General features: G+C 42.9%; 1 protein-coding gene across 7 annotated transcripts in view; it reads left to right on the plus strand.

Annotated features, from left to right (window-relative positions):
* ABCC5 (ATP binding cassette subfamily C member 5) overlaps positions 1-21,819 on the plus strand; it is a 53,634-nt gene extending 31,815 nt beyond the window's left edge. For 4 of the 7 annotated variants that reach the window (XM_087739397.1, XM_087739399.1, XM_087739400.1 and 1 more), the window contains 18 exons: positions 159-231; positions 806-1,009; positions 1,684-1,827; positions 3,639-3,741; positions 4,453-4,637; positions 5,720-5,866; positions 6,212-6,341; positions 6,896-7,049; positions 7,196-7,324; positions 8,723-8,909; positions 10,235-10,324; positions 12,656-12,845; positions 13,585-13,744; positions 14,185-14,263; positions 15,162-15,275; positions 16,332-16,496; positions 17,209-17,292; positions 19,901-21,819. In XM_087739397.1, the coding sequence (XP_087595523.1) occupies positions 159-231; positions 806-1,009; positions 1,684-1,827; positions 3,639-3,741; positions 4,453-4,637; positions 5,720-5,866; positions 6,212-6,341; positions 6,896-7,049; positions 7,196-7,324; positions 8,723-8,909; positions 10,235-10,324; positions 12,656-12,845; positions 13,585-13,744; positions 14,185-14,263; positions 15,162-15,275; positions 16,332-16,496; positions 17,209-17,292; positions 19,901-19,960 (2,398 nt within the window). In that variant the 3' untranslated portion in view covers positions 19,961-21,819. Of the gene's footprint in view, positions 1-158; positions 232-805; positions 1,010-1,683; positions 1,828-3,638; positions 3,742-4,452; positions 4,638-5,719; positions 5,867-6,211; positions 6,342-6,895; positions 7,050-7,195; positions 7,325-8,722; positions 8,910-10,234; positions 10,325-12,655; positions 12,846-13,584; positions 13,745-14,184; positions 14,264-15,161; positions 15,276-16,331; positions 16,497-17,208; positions 18,771-19,900 lie in introns of those variants that run through there. The other 3 variants (XR_015700465.1, XM_087739402.1, XR_015700466.1) reach the window with 3 other exon arrangements.
* The last annotated feature ends 676 nt before the right edge of the window (positions 21,820-22,495 follow it).

Raw genomic sequence — 22,495 nt, forward strand, 5'->3', positions numbered from 1 at the left:
TATCCTCAGTTTCCTCCTGGGAATCCAACGCAGGTCATTTGTTTTAGACTGCTGGAATGTCCGTTATTAGCGTAGAAAGTGAGATAATGCTGGACTAGCTAGATACTTGAGGGGGAAAAAACAAGAGTGTTCTTACTACCTATCTAATTGTTCTTTAGATACAATACGGTGTTGAATGGTTGCTGTCTAAGGCCTGACCTAGCCATCCTTCCAAATGGGGACCTGACAGAGGTATAAATTTTGCTTATAGTAAACTAATTAGTAGATGGAGAAAAGTAGAGTTTTGGTTCGGTAGACTAGACCGAAGTGAGGGGAACATCAGTCTGGTATGCATATAAGCCAAGCTGTTGAATGCACCTTCTTGAGCTGAGCTTATCAATGCAGGCCCTGGGCCATTGAGAGTTGTGTCATGTTTTTGACTCAGATGTTGACAATTTGGGAGTTTTTTATTTTGTTGTAAATTTAGCTGCCTTAACAGGACCTTTTTGAACTCGATTTAAAATAGCTAAGAAAAAAGCATGGCTATGTTAATACAAAAAAAGTAAAATAAGCAAAAAAGTACTGCCACGTTTCAAGCATATTAACCTGGTGTTTGAATGTATAACACATTTCACAAAGAAGTGGACACCTAAACTAGAATATATATATATATGTATTAAAACAATATATAATATTATGGGGGGTATGTGTGTACATATATAAATAAAAATATTATGGTCTGCTTCATTCAGATCACCTCTTGAGCTCTGAATGTCTGTGTTGCATGGTGCTGTAGAAATAAAATAATGGGTGCGTGTCTGTGCAGATTGGTGAACGAGGGGCTAACCTGAGTGGAGGACAGCGTCAGAGAATCAGTCTGGCTCGAGCCCTGTACAGTGACAGGAGCATTTACATCCTTGATGATCCCCTTAGTGCCTTAGATGCTCATGTTGGAAATCACATTTTTAACAGTGCAATAAGGAAGCACCTGAAGTCAAAGACAGTTCTTTTCATCACTCATCAGCTTCAGGTACTACATCTCTCATACTTTCTTTCTTGGACTTTCTTGAAATCCTGTTTAGTCAGTTGCCTTCATACGGGAAATTTCTGTGCCCTGACCTGTTACAGCACAGCCCTGTCAGTCTATAGGATGCATGGTTTACGTTTACAAACTAGGTTTGCGAATATGCACGAAGCACAATCTAATTCTTTATTTGACAAGACACCAGTGCTGCTTGGTGTCTGGTCTGGACTGGTAACACTTAGCTAAAGAAAATTTACCAGAGAAATAAATACTTTGTTCAAAAACACTTTTGCTAACTTGCTGTAAAGCTAGCTCATCACATCAGAAAAACTAGATTTGGTGTCAGTAAATCAGAATGGATGTATTCTGAGATTTTTTTTTTTTGCTATCTTCTGTGCATAGAAATATTAATACTTAGTATTTGCAGTGTTTAAGTATCCTGAATTGTGTCTTCCATAACAGATTGTTTTTGATAGCACGTAAAAACTTTTTATTTGTGTACAGGGAGAGTAATCATGGTGCTCTAGGCAACGCAGGACCTTTAAAAATCAGATCTCTGTTACCTCGGAAGAGGTGTGTTGTGTGCAAGTGTCTATAAATTACTGAAAAGAATTGTGTGGGAGTGTGTCTGATTATTGGACATAATGATAAAGACTTGTTCTTACTGCCATTTTCTCCAGTATCTTGTTGACTGTGATGAAGTGATCTTCATGAAAGAAGGCTGCATTACTGAGCGAGGAAGTCATGAGGAACTGATGAACTTAAATGGGGACTATGCAACTATTTTTAATAACCTACAGCTGGGAGAAACACCACATATTGAGGTACTTGTTTGTTTGTTTTCAAGTGCTCTGAATGATGACTTTTCTGATGAGATGAGCTAAATGACATAGTTGGAAGGCTGGAAAATGGCTTCACATGCTCGTGTGTTGATCTGACCAATAGATTTCCTGTAGAATAATCTGTGCTTTGTTAGCACTTCGTATTTGCAGTCACAGTTCGTCTTCAGGGAATGTGTAGTAGAGAGAGCTCTGCCAATGAGCTCATGAGTCGAACATGAAAGTAATGTATTGTCTCCTCTGGTCATGCTCAGAGCAGGAAGCTTGTTGTTTCTTTTATTGTACACCTCACTTCTTAATTTACCTCCAAATTAGTACAGACCTGAACCAACCAGTGTCTGAAAAAATTATTACTGGTTTGTTACTTCTTTTTCACATAGAGTGTGACTGAGGCAAAGGGAAAGTGACGCAACTTGACAAAAGTTAGATGTGACGTTTTTTTGGAAATGTAACTGAAAATGCTTTGTTTTGGGGGGTCTTGAGAAAAAAAATGTTGCTTGACACTGCTTCTGTTACGAAACAATGGCTTGGATTATGAAACAATGCAAACTTGGATTTGTGCTCTAGTATTTTAGTCGGGGGAAAAATTGTAAATCTAGAAAATAACAAGAACCATTCAGTTGGACATGCAGTTAAATTTTCAACAATTTAATTTTTCCCACCTTTCTCCTGTTTGTTTCCTGAAGTTATTCTTTGGAGCAAGTAACTTTGCTGCTTTTTATTTGCTGATGATTTACTTTTCTAAGTGTTGTGTGCATTTTCTCTTAGTAAGAAGAGATTAAAAAGCACATTAGTAGTTTATTTTTTAAGAGATGAGAGGCTCCTTATTCACAAGTTGGAGACATGTAAAAAAAAAAGTTTCTGAAAATCTAGCATTGTGATAAATATACAGATATAGAAGGTGCTTGGTGAAATTTTCTCCTGGGAGATGTTAGTGAAAGAAGCAGAAGAATATAATGCATTGCTCTGCATATCCTTTCTGAGGCATGAAGATTATAGTTCTGCCATTTTAAGATTAATGTAATGACAATTAACATGAGATTCTCCAGTCTACATGCTTGGCTGACCTTCAATGTTTCTCTGTAAACACTAGCTCATGGAAGGAGCATTAATTTGCATTCCCAATGGGATAAGACGAAATGGATGGTAAAGTTAGATTCTCTGTGGTTTGACATGTGTGAGATGTCTCTTCTCACGTGAGGTGTGGGAAGAGGACCCTGAAGGTGCTCTGTAGGGGGTTTCAATTAATGTACGCTGTTTCTGAACAAGTAGTAACTTCCATTTGTGGGAAGATGGCTGGGTTTAGAACAGTAATTGTGTGGGCACTTTAGTGTTTGGACATGTAATTTCTGGAAGACCAAGTTAGCCTGACTTTGTCCTTAGAGACATTTCATGAGAGCTTTCCTGAGTGAAGTACTAGGGTGTTTGGGGAAAAAAAGCCTCTTAATAAAATTGTGAGTTATTTTTACAAGGGACAGGGGGATTGTACCTTTCTCTCAGTAGTAGGGGTCTCATTCCTCTACCATGTAGGCACATAGTGTCACTGATTCTGGAAATTAACCTTGCACGCTACCAGTACAGATTGGTAGTGGTTCAGATTAATAGAGGAGGAGAATTTAATCCACCAGAGTTGGCAGTCATCCATAATAATAGCAAAGTTATATCCTCCTTGATATGAATGCTAAGCTATTGAATGCCTTTGTCCTTAGGAGGCAGCTTATAAAAAGTTTGGATTCAGATATGAAAATGTCAAAGCAAATTACTCCGGTATGTTTAGTGTCATTGTTTTCCTGCAGATTAATATAAAGAAGAACACAAACAGTTCACTGAAAAGACCCCAGGATAAAAGTACCAAAACAGGGTCTGTGAAGAAGGAGAAAGTTGTAAAGAAGGAAGAGGGTAACTATGTAATCAGATTTCTGGCTGTAATTATTTTATACACCAATAAGCTCGAAACATTTGCTTTCAAAGTGTATTATGAATGTACCTCTCAGGTTTTGAAAGCTGTCTCAAGTCCTGGTCACTCAGCATGGTTGATAGGACACAGGCAGTGGGCAAAGAACATTCATTAATTCATTAAATATGGGTGTCTGCACAATGGTTTTAAGTTGAATCAGGCTGCTGCTGGTCAGATGTCATCGGCACAAAGGCGCTTGTAGTACCCTGTCTCCCACACCACCTCTCCCTCCTGTCCTAAGAGAGGAATGTGTATAGCTTGGTACTCGCAGAGTCCTAGGCAGGACGTGGCATTTATGTATGAAGAATTGGAAGATCTGATCTCTGTTTTGTGGTTCTCTCTGTTTAATGTTAACTTTGAATTTCAGCAGGGTTTAAAAAGCAATAGTGCGGCTGATACCAGCCTAGTATTTAAGTCTGTGCTGATTACACTTTTTCAGACATACCATGACATGAATGATTCTGCAGAGGAAATGTGACTTTGTGAAAAACTGTTTGAACCATTGAGTTCTACGTATTAAGTAATGTCTGTGTTTCTGAAAGTACTCTGTACAGTTTGAAAATGACTGCAGTTTCGTGTGTGTTCACAAACTTACAGAAGTTTCATGGAACAGCTTTCTTTTCCTCACTGCTTCCTCCTCTTATGTTTCACAGGCCAGTTGGTCCAGTTGGAAGAGAAAGGCAAAGGCTCTGTCCCCTGGTCTGTTTATGGTATCTACATTCAGGCAGCTGGAGGCCCCTTTGCATTCCTCATCATCATGGCACTGTTTGTGCTGAACGTGGGCAGTACAGCTTTTAGCAACTGGTGGCTGAGTTTCTGGATCAAGCAAGGCAGTGGAGTAAGATAAATAGCTTTTCTACTCTCTTCATCTAACGGGCAGGAGGATTGCTCTCCTAGGCTAATCCCAAGCAGTCCTATGAGACCAAATGTTGCTTCCTAATTTAAGCAAGTTTTAAGGCTCCCCAGGAGGTGATCTCGCTAGAGAGCTCATCTCCAAGAATAAGAGAGCTCCACTAATAAGAAAGATATAATAGCTCATGTGTTTTTATATTGCCCTCTTGTTCCTTGTCTTGGTTAGTCTAAAAAAAGGAAGTGAAAATGTGAAAGGGGCCAACAAGCTGCAGGAGGAATTACTAATTTTAGTGCTGTTTGTTGTTTGAACGTGACCTTACATCTAACAGGATAATCTTGTTAAAGTATATGGCTTTAAGTCAAATGAATTTTGGGAGTTGCTTTGAAGACTGTGATGACCTGGGATGGTTTGGGACTTTTCCCACTCTAGGGCCTTTGATTGCAAGTCTCATTGCATTTAAAGATTCAAATATAACTGCAAGATTTTTTTTGGGGGGGGAGCGGGGGGAGCAAGCTACTAACCTCAGAGAGGAAATAATGAAGTGCAGATGGCCAACAACATTAAAATAAGCAACGAGGTCCTTAAACATACTTAAAGATTAAAAAAAAAAAGAGAATGAGAATGTACGACAGTGTGACAGTAAAAATGTACTGCATACTGGCAGAAAATAACAACCATGTTTGATAAGAAGGCAATGTACAACTTATCCAAGGTGAATATTGCTGTGTAATAGGAGTGGTGGTATGCAAGTATCTGGCATTGTTCAGAAGAACACAAGAAATGATAAGCATGAAATGAGAGATTAGGAATCAAATGAAGTAGGTATTGTAGTGCTTTCAAAGATATTGTAGGAAAAAGGCCAAGGGCAACAAATACGAAACGTCAAGTATCTCTGCTAGGGAAAACTTCCTGAAGTATTCAAAGGTCATTGAAGTACTTTATTTAAAGAAGAAATATCAAATATGGTGGGAGGGGACAGAGGACAGTTAAATTCTACTACGTGTAATGTGTACATGCTTAATCCTTGTCTTAACTAACTCTTCGCTGAAACCTTGAATTTTCTGCAGAACACCACTGTGACTTTGGGAAATGATACTGTCGTAAGCAACAGTATGAAAGATAACCCTCACATGCATTACTATGCTGGCATCTATGCACTGTCTATGGCAGTTATGTTGATCCTGAAAGCTGTTCGTGGCGTTGTCTTTGTAAAGGTATGTGCCAATGCTGTTGTTTTCCTTATCTCCCCACCTCCTACTCCTGCATATTCCTGTCACTGTGGTTCTTTCGGTCACCTCTCAAGAGAGGCTTTTGAACCAGAGGAAGTCAGATCACGGATTGTGGGGTTTCCGTAAGTCATGTCTTGGGGCTGCACCATGCTTTCTGTTAAACTTCTTCCCGAATTAATAGCTTCCTTCCACTGGTTGGAAGCACAGAATGCAAGAAAAGAACCTTATGGTTGGAGAGAGAAAATGAGCAGAATGTTTTGGTGCCCAGGGGAGGAGTAGCGACAGGAAGGCAAACATTCTTTCATAATGCTACATTTTCTGCATTGTCAGGGAACTCTCAGAGCATCCTCAAGGCTCCATGATGAGCTCTTCCGACGGATTCTGCGTAGCCCCATGAAGTTCTTTGACACTACACCCACTGGGCGGATTCTCAACAGATTTTCCAAAGACATGGATGAAGGTACATCTCACTGTGTGCCCTGTAGATCCCACGTTCAGACCTCCCAGTTAGCTCCTTAATACTCTCCAGTCTCTTGCTGTTGGGGTCATTGTACCCTATATCCATTGCCAAATGTGTACTTGTAATAGACAAAGCAGGAATTGGGGCGTACCTGGGTTATGATTCTAGAAGGCAGCTGATATCTCAAGTCTGGCCGTTCACTTATAAAGAAGAAAATGTGCAGCTGCTTTTGTACCTACAGACGGCACACGGACTTTTAGCAGTTAATGGAGGGGGAACCTAGAGTGTCAGGGTGAAGCTGATGTGCAGCAAAGGTGGTAATTAGGCCAGAGTTGCATCAGTGCTATTTCTGCAAATGGGAATAATTGGAAAGACTACTAGAATCTCAGAAGATAAAAGCATGCCTGATGAAAATGTACATTTTTAATTTGAATAAGCCATGAGAAATCACTGTCCTTGTCAATGATGATGTACAGCTGGACTGAATTGCTTTATATAGGTCGTTTCAGCTTTCTGTACTCAAGATCTTCCTCTTTTCCTTCCATCTCTTCCAGTTGATGTTCGTTTGCCATTTCAAGCAGAAATGTTCATCCAGAATGTCATCCTTGTGTTCTTCTGTGTGGGGGTGATTTCTGGGGTTTTCCCCTGGTTCCTGGTGGCAGTGGGGCCCCTCATTGTCCTGTTCACGGTTCTGCATGTTGTGTCTAGGTAAGTGCATCAGCTGCTTTGACTAAAAGTAGAGAGGCTTTGATCTGTTATTAAGGACATAGGGTTCTTCAAATATATATGCATCAATGTAGTGGTTGGCATATGGTGGTTGTACATGTCACTTAAAAGTGCTTCTTTCCTTCCAGAGTATTTATTCGAGAGCTTAAGCGTCTGGACAACATCACACAGTCTCCATTCCTGTCTCACATTACATCTAGCATACAGGGTCTCTCCACAATCCATGCCTACCACAAAGGACAGGAATTTCTGCACAGGTCAGTCTGGATATGCATCTGAGAGTGGTGGAGCACAGGGTGCGACAGGTTTACATTCAGAAAGCTTTATTAATGGGATCTATAGCTGATGGCATACATTGGCTCTAAGAGTGAAAGTTACTTTGCGGGGGAAAAAAATGAGGGAGAACAAGAAGGAGAAGGGAAAGGGAAAACTCCCCAGTAGCCAATGGGGAAGAAGAGGGATGGGGTCCCCTGTCAATGCCTTCCTCTAGAGTTCTCTGCAGTGCAGCAGGTGGCAACGGTAATGGCGAAGGCAACTTTTTGGCCGTACTTTTTCCCTTGTAGTATATACTTTTCATCAGGTCCTGCTCATGCTTTCTATTGGTTGTTTCTCCTTGTGATGGTATTAGCATTGGTTAGAGCATGGTAAGAAAACCTCAGCGTGTGTATTGATGAGCTGTTAGTCTCTGTGCACATGTGTAATTGGATAGCATTTATCAAGTATTTAAGTGATTGTTAGCCGCCTTGTTGTGCACTGTATGCTTGGTTTTCTCTAGTATAAACTAAAATCTGCAAAACAAATGTTAGTGAGCGGAAGTGAAACATTTCTCATGTGAGTGGTAGTTGCTCCCCTTGAGAACCCACCATAGCAATATCAGGCTCTTGCAGGTGCAAGGTCATGAGACCAACAGCGTGGGAGCACAGGGAAAATTGCCACAGAAGCTCTGGAAAGACACTGCTACAGCAGCTTAGATGAAAGGTTGCAGAGGTGCAAATAGCAGTCCCTTAGCATTGCTGGTGCCAGAGCACTAAAGCACTGCACACACTGTGCAACAGTGATCGGTGTAAAACTGAGTTGCATGATCAGAAAATCTGGTTACTGGCTTTGTGAATCTCTCAAATGTCTCCCCTTAAATATACTTTCTCAGCTCTGCGGTGTCAGGACTGTAAATTAAATGGTTATTGATGTGTTTTAATTAGTGTCACCAGTCCTGTCAAAACTTAGTGTAACTTTTACACTTGTAGATAAAATAGCACATATTTTCTGCGTATTCTGAAGCACTGCTGCTGATACCTGTGGAGTAATTACTCCTCGATGTAGCCATCGAACATCCTCTAGGAGGTCTTGCATAGGTGAAGTTGTGGTGAAAGTGTGTGTAATGCCCCTGCATTTTGATTGGCCCCCAGTATAATGCATTGTTGTACACAGAAACTTGGTAGTATGACTTCTGAGAATTTGAGCTAAGTAGATATCTGACATTATTCAGGAAAGTTTGTAAACCCTGCTTTCATGGCCTAGTTTGAGACTTTTATGTCAATGACGTACTAGTCTTCTCACTCTGAATTCTGATACTGGAACAGGGGTTTAAGTAGCTCTGCTATTTGTAGAACATCAGGCTCGTGGAGGTCTACTAACCTTTCCTGCATTTGTTTCAGGTATCAGGAGCTCCTAGATGACAATCAGGCACCATTTTACCTGTTCAGCTGTGCAATGCGCTGGCTAGCTGTACGGCTGGACATTATCAGCATTGCTCTTATCACAACCACTGGCCTTATGATTGTCTTAATGCATGGCCAGATTCCTCCTGCCTATGCTGGGCTGGCTATCTCATACGCTGTGCAGGTGAGTATGTCCACATACTGTAGTATTTAATTTCTCATTTAATGTAGTTATTGCTAGTAAGTAAAAGTAACACACCATTGAAAACTTCCCTTAATGCACTAGAATGGAAAAAGATACTCTTACCCCTTTTGGTAATGGAGGGGAAAGCAATTCAGAGTCAGGACCTTTTGCTAGCAGCCAAGTTACAAATTATGAGGAGCTAGGTGCTTAAGGCTATTGTTTTGGGGAGCTGCCTCTTTTTAAATGATGAAGTAGAAACCATTTGAGGCTCTTCATATGCTGCAATTTTCCTGGATATTTCCGGAAATTGGATTGACGGTACACCAGACATCTGCCAAACTGATGTCGTAATGTATTGCCTGCAGTATGTTTTCACAGCGAACAGCATCCAGTGTTGCAGCTGTGCGGCTTAGACAAGACTTCAGGGCTCAGAATACTTGCTATTAGAGCTGTTGTTTGGCCTTTTCTGCCTCCTGGTGGTAGTAAGGTGAAATTACAAAACTTAGACCGCTAATGTTTAAAGCTGTTCTTGTGGGAAACCTTCCTAAACTGCTGGCTTTCCAAGTGATTAATAAATTATGGTTATTTTAAAATTAACTTTCAACTAAAATTAACTTGCCTTGGGCACCTTAGCTACGTGGTGTCCAATGCCAAGAGTACTTGTATCGAGAATCATAGAATCATTTAAGTTGGAAGAGACCTTTAAGATCATCAAGTCCAACCATTAACCTGGCACTGCCAAGTCCACCACTAAACCATGTCCCTAAGCACCACGTCTGCCCATCTTTTAAATACCTCCAGGGATGGGGACTCAACCACTTCCCTGGGCAGCCTGTGCCAGTGCCTGACCACCCTTTTGGTGAAGAAATTTTTCCTAATATCCAGTCTAAACCTCCCCTGGTGCAACTTGAGGCCATTTCCTCTCATTCTATCGCTTGTTACTAGGGAGAAGAGACCAACCCCCCACCTCCCTAGAACCTCCTTTCGGGTAGTTGTAGCGAACAATGTCACCTCCCCTCAGCCTCCTTTTCTCCAGATTAAACAACCCCAGCTCCCTCAGCTGCTCCTCACAAGACTTGTGCTCCAGACCCTTCACCAGCTTTGTTGCCCTTCTCTGGACACGCTCCAGCACCTCCATGTTCTTCTTGTAGTGAGGGGCCCAACACTGAACACAGGATTCGAGGTGCAGCCTCACCAGTGCCGAGTACAGGGGGATGATCACTTCCCTAGTCCCGCTGGCCACAATATCCATTAGGGCAAATCTCTTAATTCAATAATAAATCACAGCTCTCTAAATTTGTCTTCATTTTCTCCCATCACTCCAGTTAACAGGGTTATTCCAGTTTACAGTCAGACTTGCTTCAGAGACAGAAGCTCGATTCACCTCAGTGGAGAGGATTGATCACTATATCAAGGTAGGACAGTAATACATTCAACTGCCTATTGTAAAATTTCTTGTTGCTTGTTATTTTGCTGGCATAAGAGAAGAGAAAGTCAGCCATAGTCTGCCTTAGTACAGAAAGTATGTTTCTGATCTTGTAAACCTGTTAATGCATGTACTGCAATACTGCAGAGTGAATTTGATTTATGAAGCATGTATATGAGCATTGGCAGGATGAGTGGCACAAGAGCTGGTAGGTAACTAAACTTACAGGCATCACTTGCCTGGCATCGCTGAAGTTACATAAGGATGCTGAAAGTTTGCTGACGTTCTCAGTAAAGAGTGAAATGTGTGAAAGGGGAATTCAGTACAATATTTTACAGTAAAAGGATGGTGTTCTGGCATCCTTCATTCCAAACCTAATGGAACTCTTTCATTTAAACACAGATAACTTTGTTATTTTATCTACATGTAATTCTGCTTCATCCTAAACAGTTTACTTCTTTTTCCACAGCTGTCTCATGTAACATATTTCTATATGCTTAAAAAGTCAAGGAATTGCTCTCATGGCAAACATGAGAAGTGTGCTAGGCTAAACATGAGAAATGTGCCAGGCTAAATGCTTAGCAAGCTGCTGTGATTGCTCTGAGTATCTGTAACCCTTTCTTCATACCTAGGATTTGTGTATGCAGAACTGGGTGTAGGCCAATGGGGAAAGTGTAGCCAGGAGAAAGCCTTCTACTGGGTCTGGTCTTTGAGGTGAAAGGCTTTTTTACTTAATACATAATAAACATTCCTTCTGAGCTTCGGAGGGAGATATATATCTGTTTGGTAAATCTGGGCTATGTAGTAGTTGATATTTATAGAACTTTTTTTAGCCTGTGGATTTAATACAGAAGAGGAAAAAAAAAATTAAAACTGCCCACTCCCCCAGTCCTCTCGTGGCATCTAAGTAGAAAATTTCTGTGTATGGAAGACTTGGTGACCACACGAGCTGAGAACTGTGTGCCAAATACTGCCTGGTATCTCTCACTGGGCTGAGATGGGTTTATCACTGTTAGGCCTTCAGTGGCAAAACCACTGGTTGTAGACTGGTTGGTTTGGTGTTTTTTGTTTGGTTTTTTTTTTGTTACTGTCTATCATTTTATATCACTATTAAGCAACGCTTTCTGTGATTTTTCTTATTTGCATCTCTAGACAGCCGTTTTATTATGAAACTGTAAAACTAGTTTGAATCTAAAGTGAAGGGGTGTGGGTGAGCAGCGAAACACCATGCGGGTTCTGTGTCTTGCCAAGTCCCAGGCTTGGCTTCTCTCAGTGCAGGCTCCAAGGTTGCTGTTATGAGCAGCAAACTCAAAGAACTGGAGCACTATCGTAGAAGATCACTGTTTTTGTCAAACCCTTGGGGTACAATTAATCTGCCTGTAACGAGATGTTGCAGGTGTCCACAATTGGCATAGTCCCTGTGGGATCTCTCTGTAGTCAGTGTAGGAAATGGCTTTCTCCAGAGGACAATTTATAACCCATTCTAAGTGTTTATATTAGAATGAGAAAAATCACACTCCAGAAACACTAGCTTCTTTGTAGTGACTATAAAAGAGTTGACAGGGCCTGGTTCAGTTGGAGATTCTTACTTTGTATGCATTTAAAGTTGCATGAGATGAATCCCATGACAGGATTTCTGCCATTCTCTGAGGCTGCTTGTGCCAAATATGGGAAAGTGGCCTTGGCTTCATTGTAAACATGCTATAAAGGCATGTGTTTGGTTTTCACAGGTTCTGCTTTTCTGCTTAATCTGTGAACTCCTTAATGAGGGACCTATTAAGGGGCAGAGTAAAATAGTGAGTGAGCAAGTGGGAAGGGGCCTGACTGACTCAGTGATTTAATAGAACAGGGGAGAATGAAGAAGAGAATGAGGAGGGTAGCATTTCTACAATGTGTCATGTTCTGTGTCAGAATCAACAGAGGTGACCTTGGCATGGCAGAGCAAATGAGACATGGAAATACGGCAGATTTTGCATCCAGAAGCATCCAGTCTTTGGAGTGCCACAAAACTCAATAGGATTGTGCTCATAAATAGTAGGCCTAAAATATATTTTGAATTCCGTTGATGAAAAACATTGTTGTGTAGAAGGACCAATGTCATTATTGAGGCAACAGGAGGGGAACAGCAGGGTGGTCAATGTAACACATCAAACTTATGAACCACTGGGCCTGCCTCCAGCCACACAGCTCATCACAGAACTGCCGTAAACTGATATGGGCTGAGTCTGCAAGGAAGAACTCCTGCTGAAAGCTGCAACTGATAATTTTCCTTTCTGGTGTTTTGTTTACTGGAAACTGAACTTCTGGTTTTGTTTTAAAGACGCTTTCCCTGGAAGCTCCTGCTAGAATTAAAAATAAAACTCCTCCTCTGGACTGGCCACAGGAAGGTGAAGTTGTTTTTGAAAATGCAGAGATGCGGTACCGAGAGAACCTCCCTCTAGTACTTAAAAAAGTGTCCTTTACTATCAAACCGAAGGAAAAGATTGGCATTGTGGGAAGGACAGGCTCAGGTAAGGAAAAACACTAAGCAGAGTTAGATTACCACTTTTACAGAATGGGAATGGAAGAGAGTGGGGCAGTCATTGGTTCTCCTCTGTCTTCTCCATGTTTGAATAATTGTTAATCGCACAGGAGTGGTCCAGCAGTCCGTCAGTGGTGAATTCTGTTCATGTGCATACATAAGTCGGATCCCTGTAAACAATAACGAAAACAAATTTTCATTTAGAGGGATATCCTACTCTGCCTGAGCCAGTATGCTCATAATGTGTAACACCCCAAGCCACCTAGCAGCACAGAATGCTACCTACAACCTGCTCATTGCAGCTTATTTGACTCTCTTGAAACTTTTCTGTACTGATGCTGCAGCCGGATTTGGCTCTCAGCTACCTCAGAAGTCTGTAACGTGAAGAATCAAAACGCCTGTTTGTGAGAGGACTTAAAGCAGCTCCAAAATGTAATTTCTAAAGAAGCAATTAATATTGCTGTATTTGGTTTATGTGGCAAGGTTTTGGTAGCGGGGGTGGGGCACCACTGCAGGGGTGGCTTCTGTGAGAAGAGATTAGGAGCTGCCCCTACAATTGCTTAGAAGTTTAAATGCTGAACCCCAGCATTTACCAGCCTTGTTTGCCAGGACTTTGTAGTATTTTAAAACACTTTTCTTACACGTGGACAGCTTTTAAAATGCTTTCTCATCTCAAAGCTGCTATGACTGTAGAAACACTAGTATTGCTTTTCCTGTCTCATTTTTAGGGAAGTCTTCCCTTGGAATGGCACTCTTTCGTCTGGTTGAACTGTCTGGAGGCTGCATTAAAATTGATGGCGTGAAAATAAATGACATTGGTTTGGCAGATCTTCGCAGCAAACTCTCAATAATTCCTCAGGAACCCGTGCTATTCAGTGGCACTGTGAGGTTAGTGAGACCATAAGAAGGCAAGAAGGAAAAAGAAGGCTACCAGCTTATACTTGAACTCAAATAGGTGCCTGGTGAGACGTTAGTTCTCAGGCATCCTAGCTTCTGTTCCCTTTTTTTTTTTTTTTTGAAGCAAAAAAAGCACAGCTAGATGATTTTAGCTGGCCCAATCCAGAACTGGATGTGATCATCCTCTATGAAAGCCTTCTTTCTGTTTAGATTTGCTTGAAGTTTTTGTATCTTTGTCTTCCTTCTCTACTCTTTTGTTCTTTGGCTACTCTAACCCCTAGTGTGCTGGGAGCATCTGATTTCCTTGGCAAGGAAATTCTGTCAGTGGAAGGCTAGATGGGAATCATCCATCCGGAAGAATTAGCACACTGCTGTTTTGCCATTCATTACTGAATAAAAATTCTGGTTATGTTTCCTGCTTCCCCCTCCAGATCAAACTTGGATCCTTTCAATCAGTACAGTGAGGAACAAATCTGGGATGCTTTGGACAGAACTCATATGAAGGAGTGTGTAAGTATTATGTGCCCTATGAGATACATGTTTGTGTTTTGGCTTTCAAGCCTACGTGTTCTGTTAGTAGCTGCTTCAGAGACCTTTAGATAAAGCTTTTTCTTTGCAAGTTTTCTCCCTTATTGGCTATGCTTTATTTCTAGTAATGAGACTGAATTTTTGGAGAACGTGCCATATTTCGAATGCTTGCTTTTTTAGTATATAGCGTAGCAGAGTGTCGCTTCATCACAGGGACTCCTAGGGTGTTACAATATTTCATGTGATATTTTTCTGTATGTGCCTTAGGTGTGCGTTCTACATTTACATTTGTGAGTGTAAATGCCACACATGCACATTTATACTGAACTTAAAATCTGCCCTTTGTGAGGCCCTCTGCAGCAAGTCTTACTGCCATGACATTTCCAGTTCTTTTCTTGTAAGTCAGGTGGCATGTATGGCTGTGGTACGTAGGCTGCAGTAATTCCTGCAGGGACTAAGGTCACTCTTTTCTCTTGGTGAGAAAGACTCAGGAGATCTCTGTTCATGGTGATACGATTTCGTACGTGGCATGTGTTTTTCTAGAAATAAAATATTTTGTACTTAAGTCATTCTAAAGTTGCCTGCTGAGAGGATATAGCTCTTCTAGCTTAGTAACTAGTAGTGTTCTCAGGAGCTATCACTGAGTCACGGGTATTTCAACCAGACTGAGCAGGTCTGATGTCGTATTGTTGATTTAGCATTAGTTGCTTGTTACTAATTTCCCCAAAAGAGAGGGAGAGATGGTCAGCAAAGTGTGATGGATATTTTGGAACATGGGCAAAATCAGATTTGCAGGAGGAGCAACTGTTTGTCTCGTGCCATGGAGATACGAAAATTCTGTGCAATTCTTTAAGATTTTTGCCTCTTCTTTTCCACACAGGTTGCCCAGCTGCCTATGAAACTTGACTCGGAAGTGATGGAAAATGGGGAAAACTTTTCAGTTGGAGAGAGACAGTTACTGTGCATAGCTAGAGCTCTACTGCGTCGTTGCAAGGTGAGCATAGTGCTGAGAGAAATAGCTGGAGATAGCAAACTGATAGCATTGAGCAAGCGTTTTTCGTGCCAGATTCGTTCTATCTGTCAGAGGAATCACACCAACGGTTGTTGCAACCCACAGACGGTATAGCGTTAGAACAACTAGAAAGGCATCTGTAGGCAGCTGCAGAAAGGTATTGCTTGTTAGTGTTAATAACAGGGTGTCAGACTGGCCTAATCATTTATTCAGAGTGTCCTGTTACTGGTAAGCATCAGACTATTTCCTTCTTCCACCTTTTTGTAAATGTCACCCAAGTACTTTCCTTCTACGTGATGTTCCACTAAAATGTAGTCTCCAAGTGGAATTTGGGACCACGCTGTGCCAGTGAAGTTAAGGGTTTTGCAAGAATGGAAGACAAATAATTATTAGAGTAAGAAAGGACATTTGGATTGAGATTGACCGGGATTCTGATTTTAACATCCTTTTTTCTTAAACATTGCACACCATAGTTTAAGTTTCCCTCTGCATCTGTTTTAAAGCCAAAGCTACTCAGCAGAAGTTACTGCTCTCTCTGCAGTACCTGCACAGGCCAAGTCTGGTTTAGCTTTGACAAGACACCACTCCAAATCAGTTTGTCTCAGTCTGAGAGGAAGGGTAATTCTTTCCAGCATAAGAAAGTTAGTAAGCCTCATCAGTATTGACTCATTCCAGAAGAACTGTCACCACCAAGGATGTGTCAGGTTAGTTTACCAGTAAAATTTGTATTTGAGATCTAGCTGCTGAAAACTGAAAGTAGTGGAAACTTGAGGCCCAGGTCAGAACCCAATCATCTTGTGGCTCTAGGATGTGACCACAAAATGCAAGTGTGATCCATAAGGTAACTTCGTTGAAGGCAATTACATAAAGAAAACTGAAAGGGTGCTTGTAAAACCTACCTCTGTGACCACAGCTCCATAATGATTGCCAGTTGTGACAACTCTTGTTCATGGTAATTCTGCCCACTCCACATATTCCTATGTTCAGGGAGGGAAAGCGTTACTATGGGTAACAGCCAGGATTATGTGCTGCTTTCAGATTTTGATACTGGATGAAGCCACAGCTGCTATGGACACAGAGACGGACTTACTGATTCAGGAGACTATCAGAGAGGCATTTGCAGACTGCACTATGTTAACAATTGCTCATCGCCTGCATACGGTACTGGGCTCTGATCGGATCATGGTGCTAACACAAGGACAGGTAAGCAGAAAGAATTTTGTGGCTGCAGTTCCTGTTGCAGTCCGGTGGTGCCATATGTGCGGGCTGAACTGAAGGAACAGCTAGCATTGCAGGGTGGAAAATCCTCTGTGTTCATTCACATCCTTGGTAATAATACTGCAATAGAATCAATTCTTGCCTGACCGTGACAAGATCAAAGAGGGCAAAATTTCTTTTGCGCTCCAAGAAAGTACCATAGAGTAACTGTCTCTCTTTTAAAAGTGTTTTTAAAACTCCCTTTGTAGGTTAATTCTGAGATGGGTAATAACGTAAGCATCTCTGCTGGGGCTCAGTGGCAGGTTCCCATTACTTTCGTGAAGCCCTGTGCTATCAAACAGGCATATGAGAGATACTTTACCCGCTTTTCAGGCTTCCAAGTGGGAGCCATAAACAGTTAAATCAAACGTAAGAACATTTGGCAAGGCTCTTAAAGGTAGAAAAGGCAAAAAGCCATGGCATCTGCCTCTGTTTGCCAGAGCCACCAGAGGTTGCTTCCTCTGAGAAGGAGCTAGCTTGAAGCATCCCAGGTTACAGTATTTCTGCATAAATGCATGTACTTTCAGCGCCTGTTGTTTCATCTAAAGATTACTGCCATGTTTTGGCTTCTTTACTACCGTGTCACAAGTCCAAGGGGTGGGAATCCATTTTCTGCTGGATTTTACTGACATACTTTACCTGCCTTGTTTGCTTTTAGGTAGTGGAATTCGACACGCCGACTGCCCTTCTGGCCAATGAGAACTCGCGCTTCTATGCTATGTTTGCTGCTGCGGAGAACAAGGTTGCTGTCAAGGGCTAAAATTCAGGGCAAAGTCACTTTAATTTTGGAGAGCTATGCTCCCTGCCTGTGGCAGGCCAGCTCCTCTTCCTCCTACTCCTTCAAGCAGATTATTGCCTTTTCATCTTTTAATTTTTAGCACAATGTGTCAAGCCAGAGAGATTTTTAAAACGGTGTCAGAAGAATTCTTCATGTTTTTATTATTGTATTTATTCCATAATCATATTACTAATTTTTTTGTTACTAAATGCACTCTACAAATGGCTCAGGGAGCCATAGTTATAAATGTATCAGAGGCCTATAATGAAGCTTTATACATGTAGCTATATCTATACATAATTCTGTATATAGCCTATATTTACAGTGGAAATGTAAGCTGTTTATTTTATATTAAAATAAGCACTGTATTAATAACAGTGCATATTCTTTTCTATCATTTTTGTACAGTTTACGGTACCAGAGATCTGGCTTTGTTATCGGACTGTATCAGACACCATTTTGTCTTTTACAGTTGGTCTTTTCCTAGTGCCGGATTTTCTGTGTGTCTTGAGTGGAAGTGAAGCTTTGCAATAGTGTCCTTTATTGTCACATCTTTGTTGTCTAGCGCAGGGGAGAAGAGCTCTGTGGTGTAACTCTATTGCATTGTAATTTATCAAAGCTATTTGGAGCATCGCTAATGTTCACCACGGCAGGGGCTGCTGCTTCCCATGATGCTTTCCCAAAGCAGGGTTTTTAGTGATCTCCTGAGTGGAGAACCGCTTCTGGGTCACATTAAGGCCTCGTATTTTCTCAGTGTCCTGATACAGTATTTCTTACTGTGTCAGCAGGGTTTATTTTAACGCAAGCAAGCCCAAGCTCTTCCTGCTTCGCTGATCTAACACAACCAAAATCTAACTGTTCGTGGAATGATCTGTAACAAATTAATCATAAGGTTCAAATCATACCCTGTATGCTAGCAGGAAAGCCTTTTCAGAGTTGCTTCAGCTGACTGACTCCTTTATCTTGAAGCTGCTAACACTCCTCAGAGGTTTAGGTTGGCTTTCATTGGCATGGGTAACACTAACTCTTTGTTCTGCTCACTTATACTAAGGTTAAACAACATCAATGTTTCCTGTTTCTTTATTGCACACTTGTTAACGAAACAGTCCCCCACCCCACGTCTTCTGGAACTTTAAACAGGTTCCTGTTGATCAGGATGTAACACTGGTGTAGGACATCGTTTTCTTACTGTAAAGAGACCTACCTCAGGTTACTAGGTCCTGCGTAGTACGTTGCCATGATCACTGTACACCATCCCTGTTGTACGGGACCTGTGGCCCGGGTGGGCACGGTCGCTCCTATAATAGCCGTGACTTATTGAATGGTCAGCGTTGCATGTCTTTGTCAACTTGGACATTTTGTAGCCTTAGCATGTTTGCAAAATGTCTCATGGAGGCAGAAATCTGAAAAGTAAATAAAACTATTTTGGGTTTTGTAAATTTTATTGGCTTAAGTGGTTTGTTTTGGGCACATAAATCACTTCTCACCTTTTGGAGCCCTGGGGGACAGTTTTTGCAGGCTGTTGTGGTTTGTTTGTTTGTTTGGGTTTTTTTTTTGATGTCTATGCACCACAGTCTGATCTTTCTTCCTTCAGTGTGGAAGTGTTTCTTTAAAGGTGTAGTGGGTAATTTTTGTGCCCTCCAGCATGGGGGTGGCTTGCAACTTATGTATGTTTGTGTTGAGTACTACAGGGAGTTATAATTTATAGTGCAAGTATTCAAGCCAAGTAGCAAGGGGGGAGGTCAGATGGAATACAGAAGATCCTTTTTAGGCTCACATTTTTCCACTCTTTACCTGCAAACGTTACTGTTCATAATGTGACCTGACTGCAAAGTCACAGCAACAAGCATTTCTACCTACCAATACCACAGGCAGATCATGGCATTAACAGAGCTTAGGACTGTAGCTTGAAGGCAGCACATAAAGCATCGTTTGTTGTAGTTGTTCTTTAGTAAGTCTTGTCCTAAGCAAGAATTAACTAGGACAGATCTTACCCTGCTCACAGGCCTGGACCCAAGCTTACTCTCTGTCAGGGACTGGCCGCCATTTTGCTCAGTGTTACTCAATTGAAGGAACAGAGTGACTGTATGTTGTGGTTAGGAAAGGGGAAGTAATGGCCTCTCCCCAGAGAACACCCAGCTAAGTGGGGCGTTCCTTTTTGATCAGAAACTTGAGGACAAAAAGAAACGGGGAAGAGGCACGAGGGAGCAGGGGTAATAGGCCAGAGAGGTAATGCCCTGCTTCTTCCCTAAAGCCGATCTGGGTAGAATGAAGGCTGAATACCTTCAGGGGAGAGGGCGAGAACGTGAAATGCATCTGCCTAAGGCTGTGCTTAAAACAGTTCAGTCAGTTGTCATGTGCAACTCTGTCAAGGACAGGATTGTCTTGGGCCCTGCAGAACTGAGTTTACCCCACGAACTGCAGTATTTCCCTTGAAGAAAAAGGGCTAATGTACCTAGTTGTCACGTGCCACTGGGGTCGGAGTGTGGCTTCACTTTGCAGCTAAGGCTGAGCTAATGGCAGTCTGGGCGGAAGGGGAGCCATGCTGATCTTGTCCTCCTTCTTCTTCCAGGCTGGGAGTTCCTTCCACTTTCCCGATGCCAGCACTGGCTCTTGCCTGGTCCAGCAGTGACCCAGTTCAGAAAGCTAACTTGCAGAAAGTTCACCCTCCAAAAGCAGGAATGCTGTACAAAGAAGGAGACAGGAAGGCACACCTGGAAGGGAGGTGAAGTGGGGCTGCTCTTCTCAGTAGGAGCTAACTGTAACACTAGCGTAGGTATGAGGAAACTGCACTCAGGATTCATTGCGCCAAACTGCTGCTTCCCAGTTACGCTCTCCTAAAAAGGCGAAAACTTCCCTGCTGCTTCAGTGAACTGAAATAGCTCAACAAGGGCCTGCGATGGAGCAGGCGAACCGTCACCTGCGGATGGCAGGGATTAGCTCAACCATTTTGTTAAACCTTAGCTCCAGCATTGTTACTTTGGAATTAAGGAGATAGACTGCCAGAGGGAAATGTTCTTTCTGCTGCAATCACTTATCTGTTTCATTTGGCACTTGTCTCACAGGCAGTACAGAAATATTGCTTCTCACATGGGAAGCAGTAAATTTTTTATTGGCTTTTGTCCTGAACCACAGGAGCAAGCTGAGGCCTGGCCCAGGGCCCTGTCACTGAAGTGGAAGGAAGAAACATCGGTATTTACAAATGAGACTGAAATATCTTTATCTTTGAAGCATTCTACAAGAGGTTGATGATGATGGGAATTTTCAGGAATTGGATCCTGCTTTAGAATTTATAACGTGATATCCCAGAGAAGGCTTCATCCTGCAAGGAGCAGAATAAGACTGTGGCATGAAGACAGAGGCTTTCCTTAAAGAGATCCTACCCAAAATAGCACGGAGATAACACATCCTTCTTAGTACATAGCAAAGGCTATGGCCCAAGACCAACAGGTGTGCAACTTGAGAGAGATTTGCCTGGGATAACTGGTTTCCTCTATCACCCTCGGGAATTTCAGTTGCATCAGTTCTACTTATTCTGCCCAAACGCATTGAGTGCAGCCGATCCCGATGCGTTATCATAAGCTTAGAGACTCTTAGGGAGAATGTGTTCCTGCTCATCTCATCTATCCGATGAGTGGAAACGTTGCACTTGCTTGGGATTTCAATCAAAACACAGGTAGGATTCTTCTCAAATTACCCAAGGGAGTTAACGTGCAGTTAGGTCGGTATAATTAAGTCCAAAGTCAGGCCCTGAAGTTGTGCTAGCTTGAGCACCTGAGGAGACTCCACCATCGCCTGCAGTGAAGATCAGGCAGGGGCAGATCCCGAGGGGCTGGGGCTGTGGTCTGCATGTTATCCCTAGACGAAAGCCAGAGGGAGATCAAGGAGTCTCGGTACATCACTGGGAACACAGTTTGAGAAAGCACAGTTATTTTAAAGGCAAATGGTGTGAATGAGAGAAGGTATTGGAAGGAAAGGATAAATGCAGAAAATTTGGTTTATAAAAGCAGGATGTGAGAGAAAAGGTGGCAGGACAAAAAGTTTCTCTTAGGAGGGGATTGGGCGAAGACAAAATTGCTTCTTGAAGGTGCTTCAAAAGAACATACTGAGAAGATGCAGCGTGGCTGTAATGCCCTCACCAACCAAAGAGCTTTTCTGAATGCTGCCTTGCTATTTTTCACTGTGACTGCAGTGTGTGTTTTACTGTATATAAGCAATCGCACAGAAGTTTTCTTTATAGTTCCAGCTTCAGGTTGGTCTAGGATAATACTGTTATTTGTTTTACCCTTGGTTCAGCTGGAGACAGCAGCCAAATTGTGCTGGGGCCACCGCTTCTGCCTCGAGTATGATGGATGCTACAGTGGAAGCTCAATTGGGAAACGGTGCAGATGCCGCTGTCGCTAGCGTAAGGCTTGGGAGGCTTTGAGAATGTACCACGACGGGTTCCTTAAACCCACAGCCGTGTAATAAACGTTCCTGTGTCATCCGAAAGCCGTGCCTCGGAGACTCATCAGGTGGCTGAGGCAGGCAAAGCTTAACAGTGAAAATAACGTAGAGAAGTGTCAGTGCGCGGGGCAGAGATTACCCGTACGCTGCTCTCGGGCTGCGTGGAGTTCAGATCACCGCCACGTCCAGCACACCGTTGCCACACAGAGAAACAAGCGGTTGTGTAAAGATGAGAATTTTGTGTTTTCTGTCCTCTCTGGTTTAGGAAGGCAGCGGTGGATTGCCTCGAGAGGGAGGGCTGGGGGAGAGCCGAGCGCGTCGTGCCTGGGCTGGGCTCTGGGGCGGGGCTGGAGGCCAGCAGCCGCGGGCCGCCACGGGGGGCAGGGCGGAGATTAAAAAGCAGGGGGGGCACGGGGTGCCGGCGGAGGGGGTGCTCGGGGCGGGACGGTGCGCTGGGTGCTCGGAGCGGGGCCGGGGGCAGGGCGGAGGAAGCCAAAGGCGGGAGCGGTGGGCTGAGGGGACCGGCGCCGCGGGAGCCGTGGTGGGGAGGCGGCGGGGTGGGGAGGGGGAAGGCGAGAACGGCGCACGCAGGTGGCGCGGGCCGTGCGCGGGCAGGAGCGAGCGGGGCGGGGCAGCGCTGCCCGCCTGGGGGGGTGCGCTCGCGCCTTACGCCGCCCCCTCAGCCGGGGGTGCAGGCGCGCAGGGCTCACGGCGGAGCCGT

This window comes from Nipponia nippon, unplaced genomic scaffold, assembly GCF_047370975.1.
Source record: "Nipponia nippon isolate SJK-2023a ecotype South Korea unplaced genomic scaffold, ASM4737097v1 scaffold_7, whole genome shotgun sequence".
Lineage (NCBI taxonomy): Eukaryota > Metazoa > Chordata > Aves > Pelecaniformes > Threskiornithidae > Nipponia > Nipponia nippon.